The 18775-nt window shown below is 40.0% G+C and overlaps 2 protein-coding genes across 2 annotated transcripts; one reads left to right on the top strand and one right to left on the bottom strand.

The window, feature by feature from the left end:
* Window positions 1-300: 300 nt before the first annotated feature.
* Window positions 301-2217, bottom strand: rwdd2b (RWD domain containing 2B). Its single transcript, XM_076282300.1, has 4 exons — window positions 1685-2217; window positions 1508-1575; window positions 1009-1374; window positions 301-671 (listed from the first exon to the last, which is right to left on the bottom strand). Exons 1-4 carry the CDS (start codon window positions 1886-1888, stop codon window positions 425-427), a joined length of 885 nt encoding a protein of 294 aa, XP_076138415.1. The 5' UTR covers window positions 1889-2217; the 3' UTR covers window positions 301-424.
* A 167-nt stretch (window positions 2218-2384) lies between these two features.
* Window positions 2385-18667, top strand: usp16 (ubiquitin specific peptidase 16). The gene is made up of 18 exons (XM_076282299.1): window positions 2385-2591; window positions 3167-3255; window positions 3352-3527; window positions 4469-4572; window positions 4670-4785; window positions 4986-5206; window positions 6413-6508; window positions 7142-7272; window positions 7464-7551; window positions 7697-7778; window positions 8020-8111; window positions 8217-8270; window positions 8371-8538; window positions 9198-9948; window positions 10306-10400; window positions 10674-10760; window positions 10950-11097; window positions 16323-18667. Exons 2-18 carry the CDS (start codon window positions 3195-3197, stop codon window positions 16442-16444), a joined length of 2592 nt encoding a protein of 863 aa, XP_076138414.1. The 5' UTR covers window positions 2385-2591; window positions 3167-3194; the 3' UTR covers window positions 16445-18667.
* The last annotated feature ends 108 nt before the right edge of the window (window positions 18668-18775 follow it).

Here is an 18775-nt window from a genome sequence, read left to right as displayed (position 1 = left end):
AATATGCAACAGCCGGCAATCTGTCATCTACAATGACATTTTCAATCCAATGCCATGGCTGAACTGTATTTAAGTGGAATAATAATATAAACCAACCATAGACCCAGTGCCAATAGATTGCTATATGTGTCTCCTCTACTTTTGCACTAGACATAAACCTTAGTCCAACACAACCACGGTAATGCATCAGATATCAGGGTTAATTCTACCGGCTGTTTAAAACCTTTTAAAAGGCACAGTGACATTGTGTTGGTTTGTTTGGTACAAAAACAGCACTCGGGGCTGGGAGGTGTGTCTGTGTGGTGGGGTGTAATGTGTTTTATTTCATGTCTCCCTTTGCGGGGCACAATATCCATCAGCAGAGTGCTGCATTCTGAAGGCACAGAGGATTATAGAGTCTCTTATCTTCTCTGTGGGACCACTGCTATTTCCCCTCAATCCCAAAGTACAACTGGAAAATCTCCCCACAACCCTTCTCACTGAGGAACTGGTACAGCTGCCCAAGGTCCATGTGATTTCCTCGGTTTCCATGGGGATCAAAAATAGCCTCGTCGAACCCAGTGAACTTGCGGTGCGAGGCCACTCTTTCATCTATGGTGCCATCCTCGCTGTCCAATGGAATATCCTCTCGATGGCGAATCATGATCCTCTTCCATGTCAGACACTTTACTCTGAGGAAATAAGGAGTGATGTGAAAGATATATTGAGTCTGCACTTCAAATAAGATTTAACATAATGGAAAGAAGCATTACAGTTTTTCTTTGGGCTCTCTATTTCCCCACCCATAGCTTAGGCTAAAGTGCAAGTTAAAGGCATTTCTCATTAGACCAAGCTCTCCCATAGATCTCAATCACATCCTTTTCACTGCTTTCATGCTTTTTATGTGTTTTAACAATACAATTCACATAGGTTGTAGGTTGATTAACAATTAAATTTCACAATAAACTGATTGAAACTGTCCTATTTATACTTTTTAACATATCAAAATGCATATTATTTTATTCATACCTGCTCCAAAACTCATCACATGGGGTCCTAAGCCCCTCCACACAAACAACCCCAGGCTTGCCAGGCATGCTGAAGCCAGTGAGGTTGAGTTCCTTGGACCATTCCAGAATGTTCTTTCTTTTACTCTTATTGTAGATGTGATGGCTGTAGATCCAGAGCCGAGTGAAAGCCTCCTGGGTGGGACCTGACGAGGTATCTTTCTTCGGGACAACCGCTGACACACTCTTGTCAATGTACTGAGCTGCATTATCTTTTACCCACTCGAATGCTGATAACAAGCAAACCTCCCCAGAGCAGTTCTCCAGCAGGTACGAGATGAGGTCGCTGTGCAGTTGGGCTTGCTGAGCTCTGCTGAGTTGAGCACACCTGTCAGATGAAAATAATATGCATTGGAACGAACCAATTAAGACAAAAAATGTCAATAACCACCAATAATTTATATTATTGTAAAATAAAACCAAATATGTATCATTTTGTGTTTAATTAAAATTGTACCTACCTGACAGAAATCTCTGGTAGGACTTTTGGGTAGTCAGACACATATGTGCAGGAGATTGTGATGTCCACCTGTGGTAAAGATACCACCATTAGATTATAATTTCAAGAACAAATACATTGACCAAGACACCTTTATGAAAAAAAAAAATACATTCATACACATGGCTATGGTATTAACCTCTTTGAAGTTGATAGTGTCCATTTTATGTTTTATCAAAAAGTCAGGTCTAGAATGTGGAAGTGTGTTCGAGACCCCCTCAACGTAGTCTCTCAACTCAGCAAAAGCCAGCTGGTCAGTGACGACAAACTCCTCTTCACTTGGGAACATGCTTGAAAGGAGCTCAAGCTCAGCGAGCTGAGCCTCAGCTTCTTCTAAAGACATGTCTGCAGAGTACCCTTCTCTCAAGAAGATACAACATGCATCGAAGTGTTCAAAGTACAATGATTTGCCACGACTGCATGCCTTGTAATGCTAACCGGTATCATGCGTTGACAGCTCACTTCTGTTCTATTATCGTTACCATCGCAGATAATTACGGATCTGTAAATAATATAGCTCAATTTCCAACTTAAATAACGTGCCACATTTTGTTTTGGCACTGAACAGAAAGCTACACTAAGCTACTGTAGGCTACACTGTACCAGACATTCTCTGACTGTACACACTTCAACGCTCTGGTTCATTAAAAACGGGTGTGAAGCATGACTCCAAACTGCAGCGGGAAGTGGTGATATATAAACAATCGGCATTTTTAAAACAGCAATTCATAACATAACGTCGATCTATCCACTTTGCATTGATATCTGCCAAACAGTTTATCCGTAGGCAAAACAGTTCCGGTGCAAAAGGAAGTGAATTGTGTTCCGGAGAGCATCTGGTGATTCCACGTTTCGAACTCAGTTTTCCTCAAAAATGTGTAGACATTTAATAACGCTTGCGTTATACACCATGTTATTCTTTAGATTATAAAATTGCGTTTTTATGGACCTAATTTTTCATTAGAATGAAGATGATGCGTCGACAACGCGCCACTTTGATTTTTGTTCAGCTTAAAGATCACTCAAATCTACGCTTTTAACTTCAGGTAGCATTGAATGAAAGAACGTTGACGATGCATTATCATAAACAAAACTAGCCTGCTAATTATCTGCAGCCATGTTGATGTTATCAAGCTGTTTTTATGTTAAGGCTTGTTTCTTTAAAAAAAGAGTTCCTCTACATATGGTGGTTTGTAATGTTAATGTTATATGTAAACAGAGATTGGGCATTTTACCATCAATTTGGTAAAGCTATGTGGACATTTTTCCTAAGATGCATCCTAGCATTCACTAGCTATCAATGACTACATCTGTTCATTTAAGATAGCTTGTGTGCTTATCTACTATCTTAGTTAACAGTACAAACATGAGTCATTACTAAGATAATAAGTACAATTGTGTTAAACAATAAAAGCTTGTTTTCTCAGTGATGATTCGTATCGATACAATCGGCTGCTAGAGACAGCTCTAGATAACTTGAATGGAGCTATTCGTTCAACTATTTGCCCATTTGCACTTGTGTATCTGACAGAGGATGCCATAAAGGTGGAAATGAGTGAACCAATGGGGTCATATCCACTGACACTAATTGTTGTCAATTGTCTGTATTAATCAATGCTAGATTTTCTCGTAATCCTCTGCCACTCGCGATGGGTAAGAAGAAAGGGAAGGACAGAAGTTCCAAAGAGGAGAACTGCGTGGACTTGACAGGTATAGTGCCTAATTGAATCCCTGGAGGAATGAAGAATGGGTGAATGATTCAATCTGCTCTAACATTAAAGAGTCTCTCAATCTCTCTCTTTCAAGGCCCTTCCTGTTCCCACATTCGCAAGGGAATAGACCACATCTTGTTTAAGAAGACTGCTCCAGATGTCGATTGGAACTTGTGTCAGGACTGTCAGGAGGGACCCAACACAAAATCTGAGGATGAAATGAATCAAGAGCCACAGGTTATATGGATGTGCCTGAAATGTGGACACAGGGTAAGTAGAGTTGTGTTGCAGCAGTTCCTAAGTTTTATTCTCTTTAGGGATTCATTCCATGCTACTATAATATTGTTATTATCTTTTAAACAAAACTAATACTTAAGCTTTTGCAACTATATGGCTACTTCCTTCCAGTCAAATCAGAGGTCCCTGGGTCACAATAAGTTTAAAACCCCTGGTTGACAACATTTCAAGTTCAAGTTGAAGTTATTTAATTTTTCACATACATATACAAACAGGGTTCCCACAGGTCATGGAATTTCTAGAATATCATAGAATTTTGGAAAGTCCATTCTAGACATGGAAAGTCAGGGAATGTTATCATTTTTGGGACAGTCATAGAATATCAGGGAATTTTGTTGTAGCAGTTTAAAATTTACTTGCCAAAAATAATACATTAATTCAAATATTTCCACAAAGAATTGGAGTATATATGGTTATTGGCTTTACTGCTTTTTGAGTAGCCAAAATGTATTTATTCAATGATTCTTGATTCTTGAACGCTGTGTGGCTGCTCTGAAATCATTGGTCGGTATTGTACAATTAATTATATAGTAAGTCATGGAAATTCAGGTTTTTTGCTGGGAAAAGTCACAGAATTTTACATTTGACTTAGAGTGGAACCCTGTACAAAGTACAACATGTAGTGAAATGCTTAGTCCTCTGACTTAAATGACTGTTCAGTATTTATATTAATGTAGATAAATAAATAAATCAATCAATAAACAAAGGGAAAATATAGATAGATAAGATAGATAAAGATAGAAGATACGTTTTAGGCTACTGTGATAAGTATGTATGAATCGATAAGTATGCTTATGTGATGTAAGTTGTGTGCATGACTAAGTGCATTGAGATGTTGTCATCATATTATGTGCAATTTGAGCCATGATCTGTCTCCTCTGCAAAATGCAAACAAAGTGCTCCTTATTTGAAAGGGCTGTGGGAGATACTCAGAAGATCAACATGCTGTGAGGCACTATGAGAAGCCACGTTCAGATCCTCATTGTCTGGTACTGAATCTGGACAACTGGAGTGTATGGTTAGTCTCTCTCTCTCTCTCTCTCTCTCACTCTCTCACTCTCACTCATGAATTCTTCCTGTACGAGTGGATGCATGAAATGTTCTCTATCTTTCAGGTGTTACATCTGTGATGATGATGTTCAGTATTCAAGCACAGGACAGCTGGCTCAGTTGGTGACCAATATAAAAAAGCTTGCACTATCAGACTATGCCAGTAAAAAGCCAAAAACAAGTGAGTACCGTAATGCCTTATTACAACACGTACGTCATAAAAGTTGTAGCACATTGCTGTGAATTAACCATTAACCATGGGTTCAGGTTTCTTGTGGCATAATTATGTAAGATGTGTCATGATTATGCTTACTTTTAGCAATTGCTAGAAAAGATGGAATGAAATGACCGTAATTCCTTGTTTTTCTGTGGCGCTTTTAGAAGAACCCAGCATCAGCCATAATGACTTGCAGGAAGAGGAAAGCAATGATTTGGAGGAAGAGAAGGAGGAGAAGGAGAACAAAGGCAGACAAAAGAGGAACGTTAAGAAAGACACCAGCCCAAAAGGAATGAAGACTGAGGCAGTGGAAAACAGTGGTGCACTTTTAGTCAGGGGGCTAAGCAATCTTGGGAACACCTGTTTCTTCAATGCTGTTGTACAGGTGAGCGCGGAGAAGTCTTTTATTTGAGAAAACAACCTAGTCCTCTAGCAGTACAGTTCTCAGATAGTATTTGTGTGTACTTTGTAGTATTTCTGTACTTGGGAAAAATCTGTATCACACACAACACAACATCGCAACCTGCTAAAGAAATCTGTAAGCTGTGAATAAATCTATCATTTTAGATTGTGGTTCAAGTTCAGATACTTCATGTACTTTGCATGTACTAGAAACCTGAATGTGATCTGCGGTGTTGTTACACATTATTAAGACAGGTTAAGGGGTTCTACAAGGTAATAATTAGGCATTAATTGACCTGTCACTGGGGTGTCTCTAGGAAGCACTGAAATAACAAATTATGCATTTAAAGGGATGTTCTACCTTTTGGGGAATTTTCCACCTCCCCTTGAGTTAAACAATTGATTTTTACCTTTCTCCAGTTCATCCAGCTGTTCTGTGAGTCTGGCGATACCACTTTTAGCTCCAGCCTAGCATAGATCATTGAATCGGATTAGACCATTAGCATCTCGCCTGCTAGCATCACGCTTAAAAGTGACTAAGATTTCTGGTAATTTTCCTATTTAAAACTTGTGTCTTCTCAAGTTAGAAAGTGTAATAAGACTAACGGAAAATGAAACTTGGCGATTTTCTAGGCTGATTTGACATAGAACTATACTCTTATTCCGGCGCAATAAACTGCTACAGCTCAAACTTGTTGCTGGAAGTTACAGCCTACGGGGATTACTTTCAGGTGCTGCATGATATCATTGTGCTCGTGCACCCATGGTATGTTCACAACGTTTCTTGATTTACACCGGAATGAGAGTATAGAGAGTATAGTATAGATTCTAATGGTCTAATCCGATTCAATGATCTACTGATTGCTAGGCTGGAGCTAAAAGTGGTATCGCAGAACGGCTGGATGAACTGGAGAAATCAATCTGGTAAAAATACATTGTTTAACTCGAGGGGAGGTGGAAAATGAGCGTAATTCCCCAAATGGTGGAATATCCCTTTAACTTGCCAACATAATGCAGTAGATTATAGGGATACATGCAGGTGGTATCAGCATATTAATGCTTTGTTTGCATCCTCGAATTAGGTCCTTAAAGTTTTTTTTTTTTTTTTATCTTATGTGGACACTGGAGTCATGAATCCATGACTCCAAATGGATGTTCATTTTTTCTAACCAATCCTCTCTTCCTATAGAACCTGTCCCAGACCCAGTTTTTGAGGCAGGTCCTCAGTGATGTTACACATGAGAAGATCACCGTCACTTTGACACCTAGCGTCTCCTCAGAACTGGTGAGTAAACTTGAAGCAGTGTTACATTAGATAGTTTTCATCAGTGTTATGGAATGTTGACTTTATGATATACATCCGGTACTCATGTTATTTTTAAGGGCTGAAATAATCCAGATAAATGTGATAACATATGTAGTAGATGTTGTATTTTAGGATATCTCTCAAATTAAATCATGTCCAAAAGTTATTTAAAATCTAGCTAAGCCTGTAAGCTATTTTGAGGACTCTCTCCTTAAGGGGATTGATTAGTTAGATCTGGGTAGATACTAGTGGTGCCAATTTAACCCTCAGCTTTTTGTAATGAGGTGACTTAATCTAATCACTAAAAAATACTTGCAACCGCAAATGAAAATGCAATGCAACCACACACACACACACACACACACACACACACACACACACACACACACACACACACACACACACACACACAAAGTGAATTTCATAGGATGGTTTCACAGGGCAAAATGTTTTCTAAAAGTACACTCGTCTCTTCCTATTTTATGTTTGTATGTAATAGTTAGATAATTGCCTTCCATCAGACACAGTTTTTGGAAAGTGGTCCAAGAACTCCATCTTCAGTTGCTGTTCAATTTTATTAATTGACTACCCCCCCCCCCCCCTCCTCCTCAGGATCCTATTAAGGTGCAGCTAGATCAGCCTGGATCCCTTACCCTCTCCATGTGGCAGCTGCTTAACGAGATCCAGGAAACCAAGAAAGGGGTTGTCACTCCCAGGGAGCTGTTCACTCAAGTGTGTAAAAAGTAAGTCTGACTAAACAACATTGGATTGATTCCCCCCCCCCCCCGCCCACACACACACACACACACCCTCGGTTCTCTCCTCAACGCTGGATAGTAACTGTTACAGGAACCGTTGTGGATTCTTATAGCAGAGGAGGAAATTAAACTGTGCTGTAAAGGCCACTGACCAATACTCCTGATCACTACTCCAGGGCTGCCAGGTTCAAAGGCTTCCAGCAGCAAGACAGCCAGGAGCTTCTGCGCTATTTGCTGGACGGGATGAGGGCTGAGGAAATCAAAGTAAGAGACCTGCCGCTGTTTAGATAATTGAGATGTAAGAGGAATGGATTGACTGATTTTTAATGGAGGGTTTGGACCACAGAAATGTTCCAATGGTGCGGTTAAAGATTCCAGCAGTAGTTTTTGAATTTGTCTTTGTTCACAGAGATTTAAAGCTGGAATATCGGAGGCTCTGAAAAGCTCAGGAAAGAATGCAGATTCAGAAGAATCCAAGACATTGATGAAAAGTAAGCAGCATTCACAAGTCATATGTGTGTATTGTCAATTTTCAATTTCAATTTAATTTTACTTATAGAGCGACATTACACATGTCTCATGGCTCTTTACAGAGTGTTAGACAATCAGAGAAAAGAAAAGAAGGCCCATGGGTAACAGGGGCGAGGAAAAACTCCCTAGAATTGAAGATACTATATTGTACATCTATTTAATTTATGTTTGTTTCCTAATTGTCCAATGCTTTGTTTACAGACTATGAGAAAAATGGAACACTCAAAAACTTTGTTGACCAGGTCTTTGGGGGAGAGATGACCAGCACGGTGATGTGCAAAGAATGCAAGACGGTATGTAGTAAAAGAATCAGCATTTTGAAGCGCTCACTGAATATCCACAGAGAGGATATTAGGCCATGAAGGTTCTCACTCTCTGTACTTATTGTTCTCCCCCAGGTGTCTGTCGTGACAGAAATGTTCCTTGACTTGTCACTTCCTGTTTCAGATGAGGTATTGTAACCCATGGCCTTTTCTCAGCAGTAGATATTATGCATAGTTAAAATGCTCATTAAGCTGCATAAAGGTATTAATATTGCGCTGTTCCCCTTAGGCATACAGGAAAAAGAATCAAAAGAAAGTTGTGCAGAGGAGCAGCGTGAGTGATGATGGATGGGACAGTCCTACTCCGGTGACCAATGGGAAAGAAGATATGCCAACGGGGGCGGGCAGTAAGTACCAGCAGAAGAAGGCAAAGAAGCAGGCCAAGAAACAAAATAAGGTAAACCTATGCACAACACATCCTCATCATGTAGCATTCAAAGTAATTCATATGTTAATACTTACACCGAAGTGAACTACTTGATTGAAAATGTCCGTTTCATCATCTTCCACTTCCATGATAGATCTAACTTGTCGCCCTGTCATAAATTCAGATCACTGTAGCTGTACACATTTACTAGACACTTCAATTCATGGTAACTTACGGCTCATACACACAGTTGCGTTCCGTCAACGCATGCCAGTGGGTGTTCCCGGTGGTAGCTATGCAAATGACTTAAGGTATAACGGGAATTTGATTGGCTGGTGCCGTCTGTTGTTCGCTTGTTCGTAATTTGATTGGCTGGTGCCGTCCGTCAGTGCAGCAACAGCTGAACTTCTCAACGCGAGCGACGGGAGCAACGCGACGCAACGGACCCACAATTCAGTTCGGCAACAGATGACGTAAGCCCATGTAAAGTGAACGGGATGCGTCTCCAACACTGCAACGCACGCAACTGTGTGTATGAGTCGTAACAGCATAGGTGTATATATTTTATGAATGTGTGTACTGCTTGGGAATCATTGTTGCATGATTGAAGCTAGCTTGAATATATTCATGTCTACTCAAATCCATCACAATGGCAAATCTGCTTTACTGGTAAATGTGTGTATTTATAGAACCAAAGGCGGCAGCCAAAACAGGAAGTGAAAGTCTCACTGGACACAATTGGGAACGAGGACGAGATGGGCGGCGGTGATGCTGAGGCGGCCTCGCCGAGCGCGGCCACCGAGCCTGAGGCGGGCGGCGAGACGGACGAGAACACCCAGATGGACACGGAGCAGCCGTCAGAGGTAGATCACTCTGAGCAGGGACAGGGGAAGATGGATGAGTCTCCCAAGGGTAATGAAGGTCAGCAGCATCAGCAGCATGATGGAGAGGAGAAGGATGAGGAGGAGGAGGATGAGGAGGAGGAGGAGGCCGCAGACGAGTCCACAGTCAGTAATCGATTCATGGCGCTGGCAGAGGACCAGAGTTCCAAATCGCAGACTGATGATGGCAGGACCAAGGAGAAAGACGAGGAAGTGGTGAAGGATGCCACACAGGTGCCTTCCGCCGAGGACGAGGAGGAGCAGGAGGAAGAGAATTTGGCTGAAAAGCTGGACCACTTGTCCCTAAATGGGACTTCAGAGCCGTGCGAGGCTGCCACTGAGAATGGGCACGATGATGAGAGCCCAGAGTACACAGTGGTGAACCAGGACCCTGAGAAGGCCTTCCACACCTTAGCCACCAGGGCGGCGCCAGACAAGCAGGAGTGCTCCGTGGACTCCTGCCTCTTCCAGTTCACCGAAGTGGAGCACCTCACTCAGAGTAACAGCTTGCTGTGTCTCACCTGCACAAAACGCCAGTCTGGGTCTAAGGCCACAGAAGGTAGAGGATGTCAAAATGATATGACTCAAGTTTCTCAGAAAGTCGTGACTGAAATGTAACGACTCAGCCGATAACTTTGTTTTGACAGTCTAGACTGAATGCAAGAACTTTATCACTGCTCATCTCCCCTTGGGAACTAAACCCATTACTTTGCCATTGTTAGCGCCACAGGCTTTCTTTTTAGCTATTTTCTAAACACTTAGGGAAAGTACCCGGGCCTTGTATTGATGTTTCCATAAGCATGCACCTCTATAGCGTTATCAGCAATAATAGAAAGCCATTGTGAGATGATCTGTTCCTAATGTGTGAGCCTGGGGGGGGCGCCAGTAAGATGTGGTGTTCTGTTGCGCTCCGTAGGCTCCAAGAAGAGTGTGTACAGGGATGCGCTGAAGCAGATGCTCATCTCGTCTCCGCCGCCTGTGCTGACTCTTCACCTGAAGAGATTTCAACAGGTAATCTGCCGTGACGCTCTTGAATGATGCTCGAGTACACCACGGCTAATTATGTGTCGCACCACTAAGAGATGCCTCCAAACGGAGGGGACGTATGCTACTACGCAAACACAATCAGTTTGAAGGACTCTTAATGTGCTTCACTGTTTTCAACAGTAGTCGGTGGATATGCCGATGACCCGTAATCATCCAAAGAAATAACTAACATTGGAAGGGAAAAGTGGTGATATGGCTTCACAATGGCCTCTTTTATGATGTTGTTTTGTCTAACAGGTTGGTTACAGTGTGTGTAAGGTGAATCGTCATGTCCAGTTCCCTCAACTTCTAGACTTGGCACCATACTGCTCGGTCAACTGCAAGGTAAGCAGCTTTCTATTCTTGTACAGTGACTTGTCGTTTTGTTGAGTAACTCTTTCTTTTGTCTTGTCCCCAATGGGTTCAGGTCACTGTTTAAAAAATGCAAATTTGATCCAGTGTTGTTTCACTGATTGAAAGTTTTGTATCGTGCTTTGAAACATTTCTCAGACTGGCTTTGTTTTATGCCAACAGAATGTGTCAGAAGGAATGACCCAGGTGCTGTACAACCTCTATGGGATTGTTGAACACAGTGGGACAATGAGATCGGGACACTACACTGCCTACGTGAAAGCTCGGCCTCACTGTCAAAACATGGCATCCAATGGATTAGCCACGCAAGGTAAGCATTGAAACTTTCCTATGTGGTCAGAGACGTTTGCGACTCGGTGTGTAATCGTCACCTGGGAAATAAGCACTTAATATATTTGTGATATTTTACTGTAAAACCGCTGCAAGTGTCATCAGCAGTTCTCCGTAACTTACACCATAGGAGTCCCCAACACCTCCCTTCAGTGTTTTAATCGGTTAATGTCACTCCGAGTTGAAATTTGTAGCTGTTGATTACAGGACAGGATAGTCCCTGAAAAATCCATTCTAGTGATGGCTGCCAGAATGTTCAGACAGCTAAGTTGAGTATTCTGGAAAAGGGGTTGCCTACTGTAGCTTGAATATTCTGGCACATTGACATTCTATTAAAAATGTGTCAACTGGAGCAAGCTTGGCATTTTATAGAGCCAATTAGTAACATGCTGTGGTGTGGCATTCCACTCTTCTCTATGTCCTTTTTTCGCAGTATGGCCGTGTTTCTCAAACTTTTTCAGACCAAGGACCACTTAACCAATAAAAAAAAAACTCACGGACCACCTAGCTAAAAAAAACAGTTAATCTACTTCAACAGTACCGTATTTTCCGGACTATAAGTCGCTCCTGAGTATAAGTCGCATTAGTCAAAAAATGCATCATGAACAGGAAAAAAAACATATATAAGTCGCACCGGACTATAAGTCGCATTTATTTAGAAATGTATTTCACAAAATCCAAAACCAAAAACAGAGACTATGTAACTGGATTATTGAGGCCAAAAAGATTAATGTTGATGAAGACGAAGGAGTGAAGGAAGCCAAGAGGAGGGCAGGAAGGTCATTGCAAAGCAAAAGATTCACTGAAAGAAAATACCATGTGGTACACCAAAATGTATCTAAAATGTGGAGAATACAATGCAATCAAGCATTCTGGGCGATGTGGAGTCACAGGCTGGCAGCAGATTAAATGCTCACAAGAGAGAAAAAGATGCAGTTTTAGACGTGACTGAAGCAAGCCAGGCGATAAGCCTATCGGCCCGACGGTAATTGTAAAGCAATTTACAAAAGATTCACTGAACAAAAATGCTGATATGATACATGAAAATTTTGCTAAAAATGTGGAGAATGCAATGCAATCAAGCATTTTGGGCGATGTGGAGTCACAAGCTGGCAGCAGATTAAATGCTCACGATAGAGAAAAAAACTGTTTTAAAAGGACGTGACCGAAGATGAGGCAAGCCAGGCAATAGGCATATAGGCCCGACGGTAATTGTAAAGCAATTTACAAAAGATTCACTGAACAAAAATGCTTATATGGTACATGAAAATTTAGCTAAAAATGTGGAGAATGCAATGCAATCAAGCATTTTGGACGATGTGGAGAGACAAGCCGGCAGCAGATTAAATGCTCGAGAGAGAAAAATATGCGGTTTTAAAAGGACGTGCAGACCGAAGCTGTAGCAAGCAGGTGATATTTAGAAATTTATTTCACAAAATCCAAGACTAAGAACAGACAGACTATGTAACTGAACACATTGAGGCCAAAAATATTGAGAATTCTACAGGGAATCTTGAAGACGAAGGAGTGAATAGTGGCAAGAGGCAAGCCGAAGGCTGCTGACAAGTGCCCGGCGCTATTGTAAAGCAATTTACAAAAGATTCACTGAACAAAAATGCTGATGTGGTACATGAAATTTAAGCTAAAAATGTGGAGAATGCAATGCAATCAAGCATTTTGGACGATATAGCGTATTGGCACAAGCTGGCAGCAGAACAAATGCTCGCCGAGAGAGCGAGAGAAAAAAAGATGCGCATTTAAAACCAGGGCCTAAATTTCAGCGCAGGATTGCGCATAAATTATTACTAAGTATTGAGCATACTAATAAAAGTCCCGCAACGCTAGCCATCATAATGCGAGAAATTCCCACACATTTTACAGCGCTGTCTGACATTAATCTAATAATGGAGCGGCCTGAAAGCGGACCAACTCTGACTTCAATTGAACCCCATGCAGAGACACACACACGCGCGCGCAGGACCACTTTGGGGGTGCCTCTCTCTCTTTGCTCTCTCTCTCTCTCAGCAGGATTTGTCACCGCTAAAGTCAAATTATTATATTATAGCCTTCTACATCAACCGCTATCGACAGGAAAGGAAAACAAACGTTTAGCGATCAGGAACCGCAAACACAGAAGCATGACGGCCTATAAAATAACGCGAGAGAACATGGATGTGTTCTCTATTTAAGGAACGTTATAATCGATTGCGGACGTGGTGGATGACAAATAAGCCTGAAAAAAGGAATTTTAAAAAACTTCAAATATCATCCCTAAAAAGTGTTTATATGTGTTGCTGTATCTCTAAACTTGACTAATATACACTTTTTTTTCAAAAAAAAAAAAGTGAAATATATATTTATATGTGAATTTGTCATGTTAGTGCCTAAAATTGTCATATGGTGTGACGTGAAAATAATTTGAAATAAAATGAAAATTAGATACTTTTTTCTACTTTAATTTATGTCACTGTACATTTTAATCATGTTTGCTTTGATATGCAACATTTCCTTGTGAATATTTAGAAGAAAAACCTAACATTTAACAAGTTATTTTGTCAAGGTGGAGAATGCTCCTAAGTGTGACCAGATATTTTAGCTCAATTCTGATATTTCTTGTAAGAACTCACTCAAAATTCTTGAGGTTCTTGCAGATACCATTTCCTTTGTGTGTATTGATGTTTTAATGATTTTTCAATTATAAAGTCTTTTTTTGTGACATTATGTAATGTCACACCAAATTACATGGTGTCACGCCATACGATGAACTGCACCACTCCACCATGTGTCAGAGCAAAACAGGGTTTTTAATGACTATAAAATCATTAACAATGAATTTTGAAGTCACTGTATGAATGGTGTATGCGTGTAACAGCAAAATAGATGAAAGTTTAGTATTTATTTTTTAAACTTACATCGCATGGTAACATAAAAGAAAAAAGTATGAGAAATATGAATTGTACAGATACATTTTTTCCCAATTATCACAGATTTAACAAAAAAAACATAATATCTGAATTTAAAACATGTTTTTACAAGAACTTTTATGTAAAAATGCAATTTGGTCATAGGGTGTGACAGAAATGTCATATAGTGTGACTTTTTTTTGTGTGAAAAAAGCTGTCACACTATATGACATTTTGACAGTTAAGCTAATTTTCTAGACAGTTAAATACAGCTAACTATTATTTAGCATGCAACTGACCACATGGCAGCAGTGCTTTTTAAGAATTCATGAAGAATATTTGTGAAAAATAGCTACTTTTTAGGCAAATGATGTCACACCATAAGACACTAAAATTTGGCCACGATTGATGATGTCCAATTCAAAGCTTTTTATATAAAAATCTAAAAAGCATAACTCCCCTCTTGACCATGCCAATTACTCCTGACATTCTATTGTTACTTCCTGGTTAAGCAGGGTCCTCTTCACAATAATAATGTCCAAATGAATGCCCGGTCAAAATATACAATATAGTGTCACGCCATATGACAACCATTTTATGGACAAAATATATTTGATTATAACTTAGTTGGACAGCATGCATAAACATCAAAACTTTCTGTGGTTGTAAAAAACATCCAATTATTTTATATGCATGGTAAAACTTTAAAGTAATTATACTTTTTATGGATATACGCGCTTTTTAGGAAGTTCGCACACATGGTGGACAGTCACACCATATGACATTTTTTATGTTTGGATGATTATTTTAAGTCAAAAGTTAAATACAAATCCAATAAATTTAATATGACAGAACTTGAACCTACCAGACCTACAACATTTCCATATCAATTCTTAACAATTGCCATTTTTTATAAGTGTGTGACACATGGACAGTCTGAATTCTGCTATTTGTCATCTACCACACGGAGCGCATAGTAGGCCTACTTTCACTTTCTGTGCGTATTCACGTGAAAGATAATTAGTAGCAAAACAGCGATCAAATATTACATGGCAGTGAGTTTTGTTTTCAAATGTTTTCATGCATGTCCAGATAACGGGTGAGGAATGTTTAGGGGACAGACTATCGTGAATCCTGAATTCATGGCTGGGCAAAGCACAGCACCTTTATTTGGACCATGGCTTGTAGCCTATTCGAGTCAGCTATAGGCCTTCATTTCTTGCGTTTTACTGTGAGACATAGGCCTATACTTTTCGTTTGGAGCAGCATACCGGTAGGCTATCAATGGCATTGGGTCACTATTAAGTTTCATGTATGAAAGAGTGTCGGGATGTCCATCCGCTTATTGCGAGATAAGGCATCCGCTTTCATTCATTCATTCATGGAACGTGTGCTGTGCTGCAAGGGAAACCTTATTCCGTATAGCCAAAGAGGTCTAAGATAGCCTAAATTTAGTTATTTTTTAAATTATGCATGATTTACTTTTTTATAAAATTCGTAGGCTGATGCCTGGCAGCAACAATTGTGTTTAAATAGGTTAACCTGAGGCTACGTGCTACTGGTAGCTTGAGAGCAATGTGTTGGAGACTCATGGTGTAGGACAATGACTTCGTTGGCAACAATATTAAACCAACCAACAATATAAATTATTAAGAAGAGCTATTTTATGAGTTAAATTGAAACAAAATTATACTGGCTTTTATTTGTCTGAATCTGAGGCCCAGCTATAAATAGAATCCCGGCAGTAATTTGAGGATTTAAGTATGCATGTGTGTTTCACGACTTGTGCATTTGAGAGCGCTCTCTCAAGGCTGTAGACGATAATGTTTCATGTAGGGTTCATGTCAGATAATATAAATTAACATTTAAAAACATGTTTAATTATATAATTTTTTTTCATATATAAGTCGCACCTGACTATAAGTCGCAGGACCAGCCAAACTATGAAAAAAAGTGCGACTTATAGTCCAGAAAATACGGTATATTACACAATAGGCCTACTCACTGAACCACCTTGCCTATTGTCTTTGCACCTTGCTTATTGTGTCAGAGAATTCCATTCATACGATTTAAATTGGTGTAGCTCACATAGGCAGTGTTGTTGCAGAACTGATTGGATTTACATATTGCAAACAAATATATTATATATCTTATATCTATCTATATTATATTTTACCACGTCTGCTCGCGGACCACTTGAGATAGTTTACGGACCACACTTTGAGAAACACTGGTCTAAGGTATCATAATACCCAACTTCTGTCCCAGCTGTTTTATAACTTATATTATCTGTTGTGATCAGGTAATGGTGAGCCACCGAAGGGATCGTGGTTTTACATCAGTGACTCAAGCGTTCAGCCTGTCACAGAAGCCAAAGTGCAGAGTTCCCAAGCCTACCTCCTGTTCTACGAGAGGATCTCCTAAGCATCCTCTCTTAAAGTGCCCCATACAAGAACCACTGCTGCTGCTTGAACTACCACACACAGACACACACACACATACACACAGACAAATAAATGACCCTGAGATGAACTGGAAAATATACACCAGTGCACATTTTTTTTATCCTTTTTAAAGATGGATGTCCGATCAACTGTGTGGTGTTATGATGAACGGGTGAGTCAGTTTTTGAGTAAGAGTGGTTTGTTTTAGATTACAACAAAATGAAACTTGATTACTTGGCCTGAAATCAAAAGGAGAAATGCTGTTCTAATCCGATACACAATTTGTCAAACTCAGAGAATTGCTGGTCCTTTAGTTGTCCATTCTGTATGTGTGCTAAGCAAAAAAACTGATGTACACAGTCCTGGCTCTATAGGAAGTAGAGTGACTCAGGCTGAACCAATCAGGCTGTGAACCACACACGCCTGTCAGTACAGGATCACAAGAACAGGGGTGGTGTATGGTGTAATTTGATTGGCTGTTGAGTTCAAATATCAGCAATGTTTTGCCAGAATCACAGACTCTGTCTTTAATGTATAATTAGAAAAATACGCTTACAGAAGATTTCTTTGGTTTGGGGGCAACTAATCATCACTGTCTTATAGATGACACTGAATGGATGACCAGAGTATTTTACCTTGTTCTCTGATGTTAACATAGAAGGTATGCAACTTTGGTCTGTCAAAACCATGCTCAGCTGCAATATTCATGCCCATTTACAGCCCTATAATTAGGCTGGGGAATAAAATGGCCCATTTTAGCAGATATCCAGCAACCTCCTCATAGTTATCTGGCACCCACATGAATAATTAAGTGAAGTAATTTACGCTAATTGGCTTCCTTGCAACGAAAGACAGCTCACAACAGGCAACTTCTACCTGAATCTCCAACCTTGAAGTGGTAACTTAATGTGATCACAGTGATGGTTTGCGCCACAGGTAATTTCAAAGTCATTGGCAGTCATGAAGGCAGAAACCACCTTGTTTCTGGTTCACAGTAGCTTTATGGTACCCACCAATCTCTCCTTGGGCTACGTTCAGACTAGGCTTCTTTTTTGAAGCTGCCAGCATCAGTTTTACATTATAATCCTAAGGAATAGACCCGAGTTTTCAAAAAAGTCCTCGGCTTCTTTTGAAACGCGATCACGGGCGTCTTTTTCTGCAGCTCAGAGCTGTTTTTAAAGTTGAGAAATGTGTCTGTCAGAAGCAGAGGCCAAGTCTTAACGTACCTTTATTTTAACAAAGCCAAGGTAAAAAGGGTGTTCCATTCTGTGTCATCTTTAAAGTAACACGATATAGGAATTCTCCTGTTCCTCAGTTTTCAACAAACTGGGTATTCATTTAGCACTAAGGGGGTACCCAATTCATCCAAAACTGACAAAAAGGGTCATGCACCCTCCCACGACAACATTACCTGTTAGGTGGGTAAACTCTCTCAATTGCTTTTTCAGGTATTTCTCATTTGTGAGGATCTTTAGAATACAAATGAGCCATTGTAGCCTGGTATGACTAGACATGCACTCACTTTGTGAGAGTATAATCCAAACAAAAACTGACCTGGGGACAATAGAACAATGGAGTCAGGCTATACCAATGGTCTTTTTTTGGAGCAGAAGTTCTGTTCTATAGGTAAAAATACCAGATTTTTCTGTTTAGTCTTTGCTTCGCAAGGGAGTTTTCTGCTACCTTGTTGGGGTATTCTCATTTCAGACCTTTTTATTTGTTTTTTTTTTTTACAGAACTGTAGATTCAGCAAGCACTTCTGCCACCAGAGTATGTAGAGTATGTGACATGAGTTAGGGAGGCACGTGGGGCGTTGTATCCTTAATGGCCTTAAGTTCCCCTTGGAATCTTTGCACACAGACTACATGCTTAATCAAGAAATGACAATAACCACCAGTGTTAATTTAGTTGCAGGCCTTGGTCATTTTTTCTTAGAAATACAATAAAAGCCATAAGGCATTGTATGTATGCCACATCGGCTCTTGAAATATGTTGCCCAGAATGCTTCCCACCTTAGCTACAGTGAGTCTGTCCTCAGAAACATTACTGTGGTTGTGAAGAGTACAATTGAAGCCTCATTTGCAACAACAAGATAGATCTATGAGAGCTTATACATTTGTATGGAATATTTATATATGTAAGTTGTATTTTATATGGTTCTTTTGGCAGAATGCAAGTCCAATAAAACAGTTATTAATCATAATCATGGTATCCTGTTTTTAATGAGTATAATTATTGAATTAAAAAAATAATTGTCTTTCCTGACCAGTTAAAACTGTGTGACTAAGATGAAATTGTTCACAAAAGTGGA

This window comes from Alosa pseudoharengus, unplaced genomic scaffold (assembly GCF_046254945.1).
Source record: "Alosa pseudoharengus isolate Yale_2024_CS ecotype anadromous, Long Island Sound unplaced genomic scaffold, YU_APseudo_1.1 YU_APseudo_1.1_scf_13, whole genome shotgun sequence".
NCBI classification, from domain to species: Eukaryota; Metazoa; Chordata; class Actinopteri; order Clupeiformes; family Clupeidae; genus Alosa; species Alosa pseudoharengus.
Note: the sequence above shows the minus strand (reverse complement) of the source record. Positions and strands in the feature narration are given on the sequence as shown.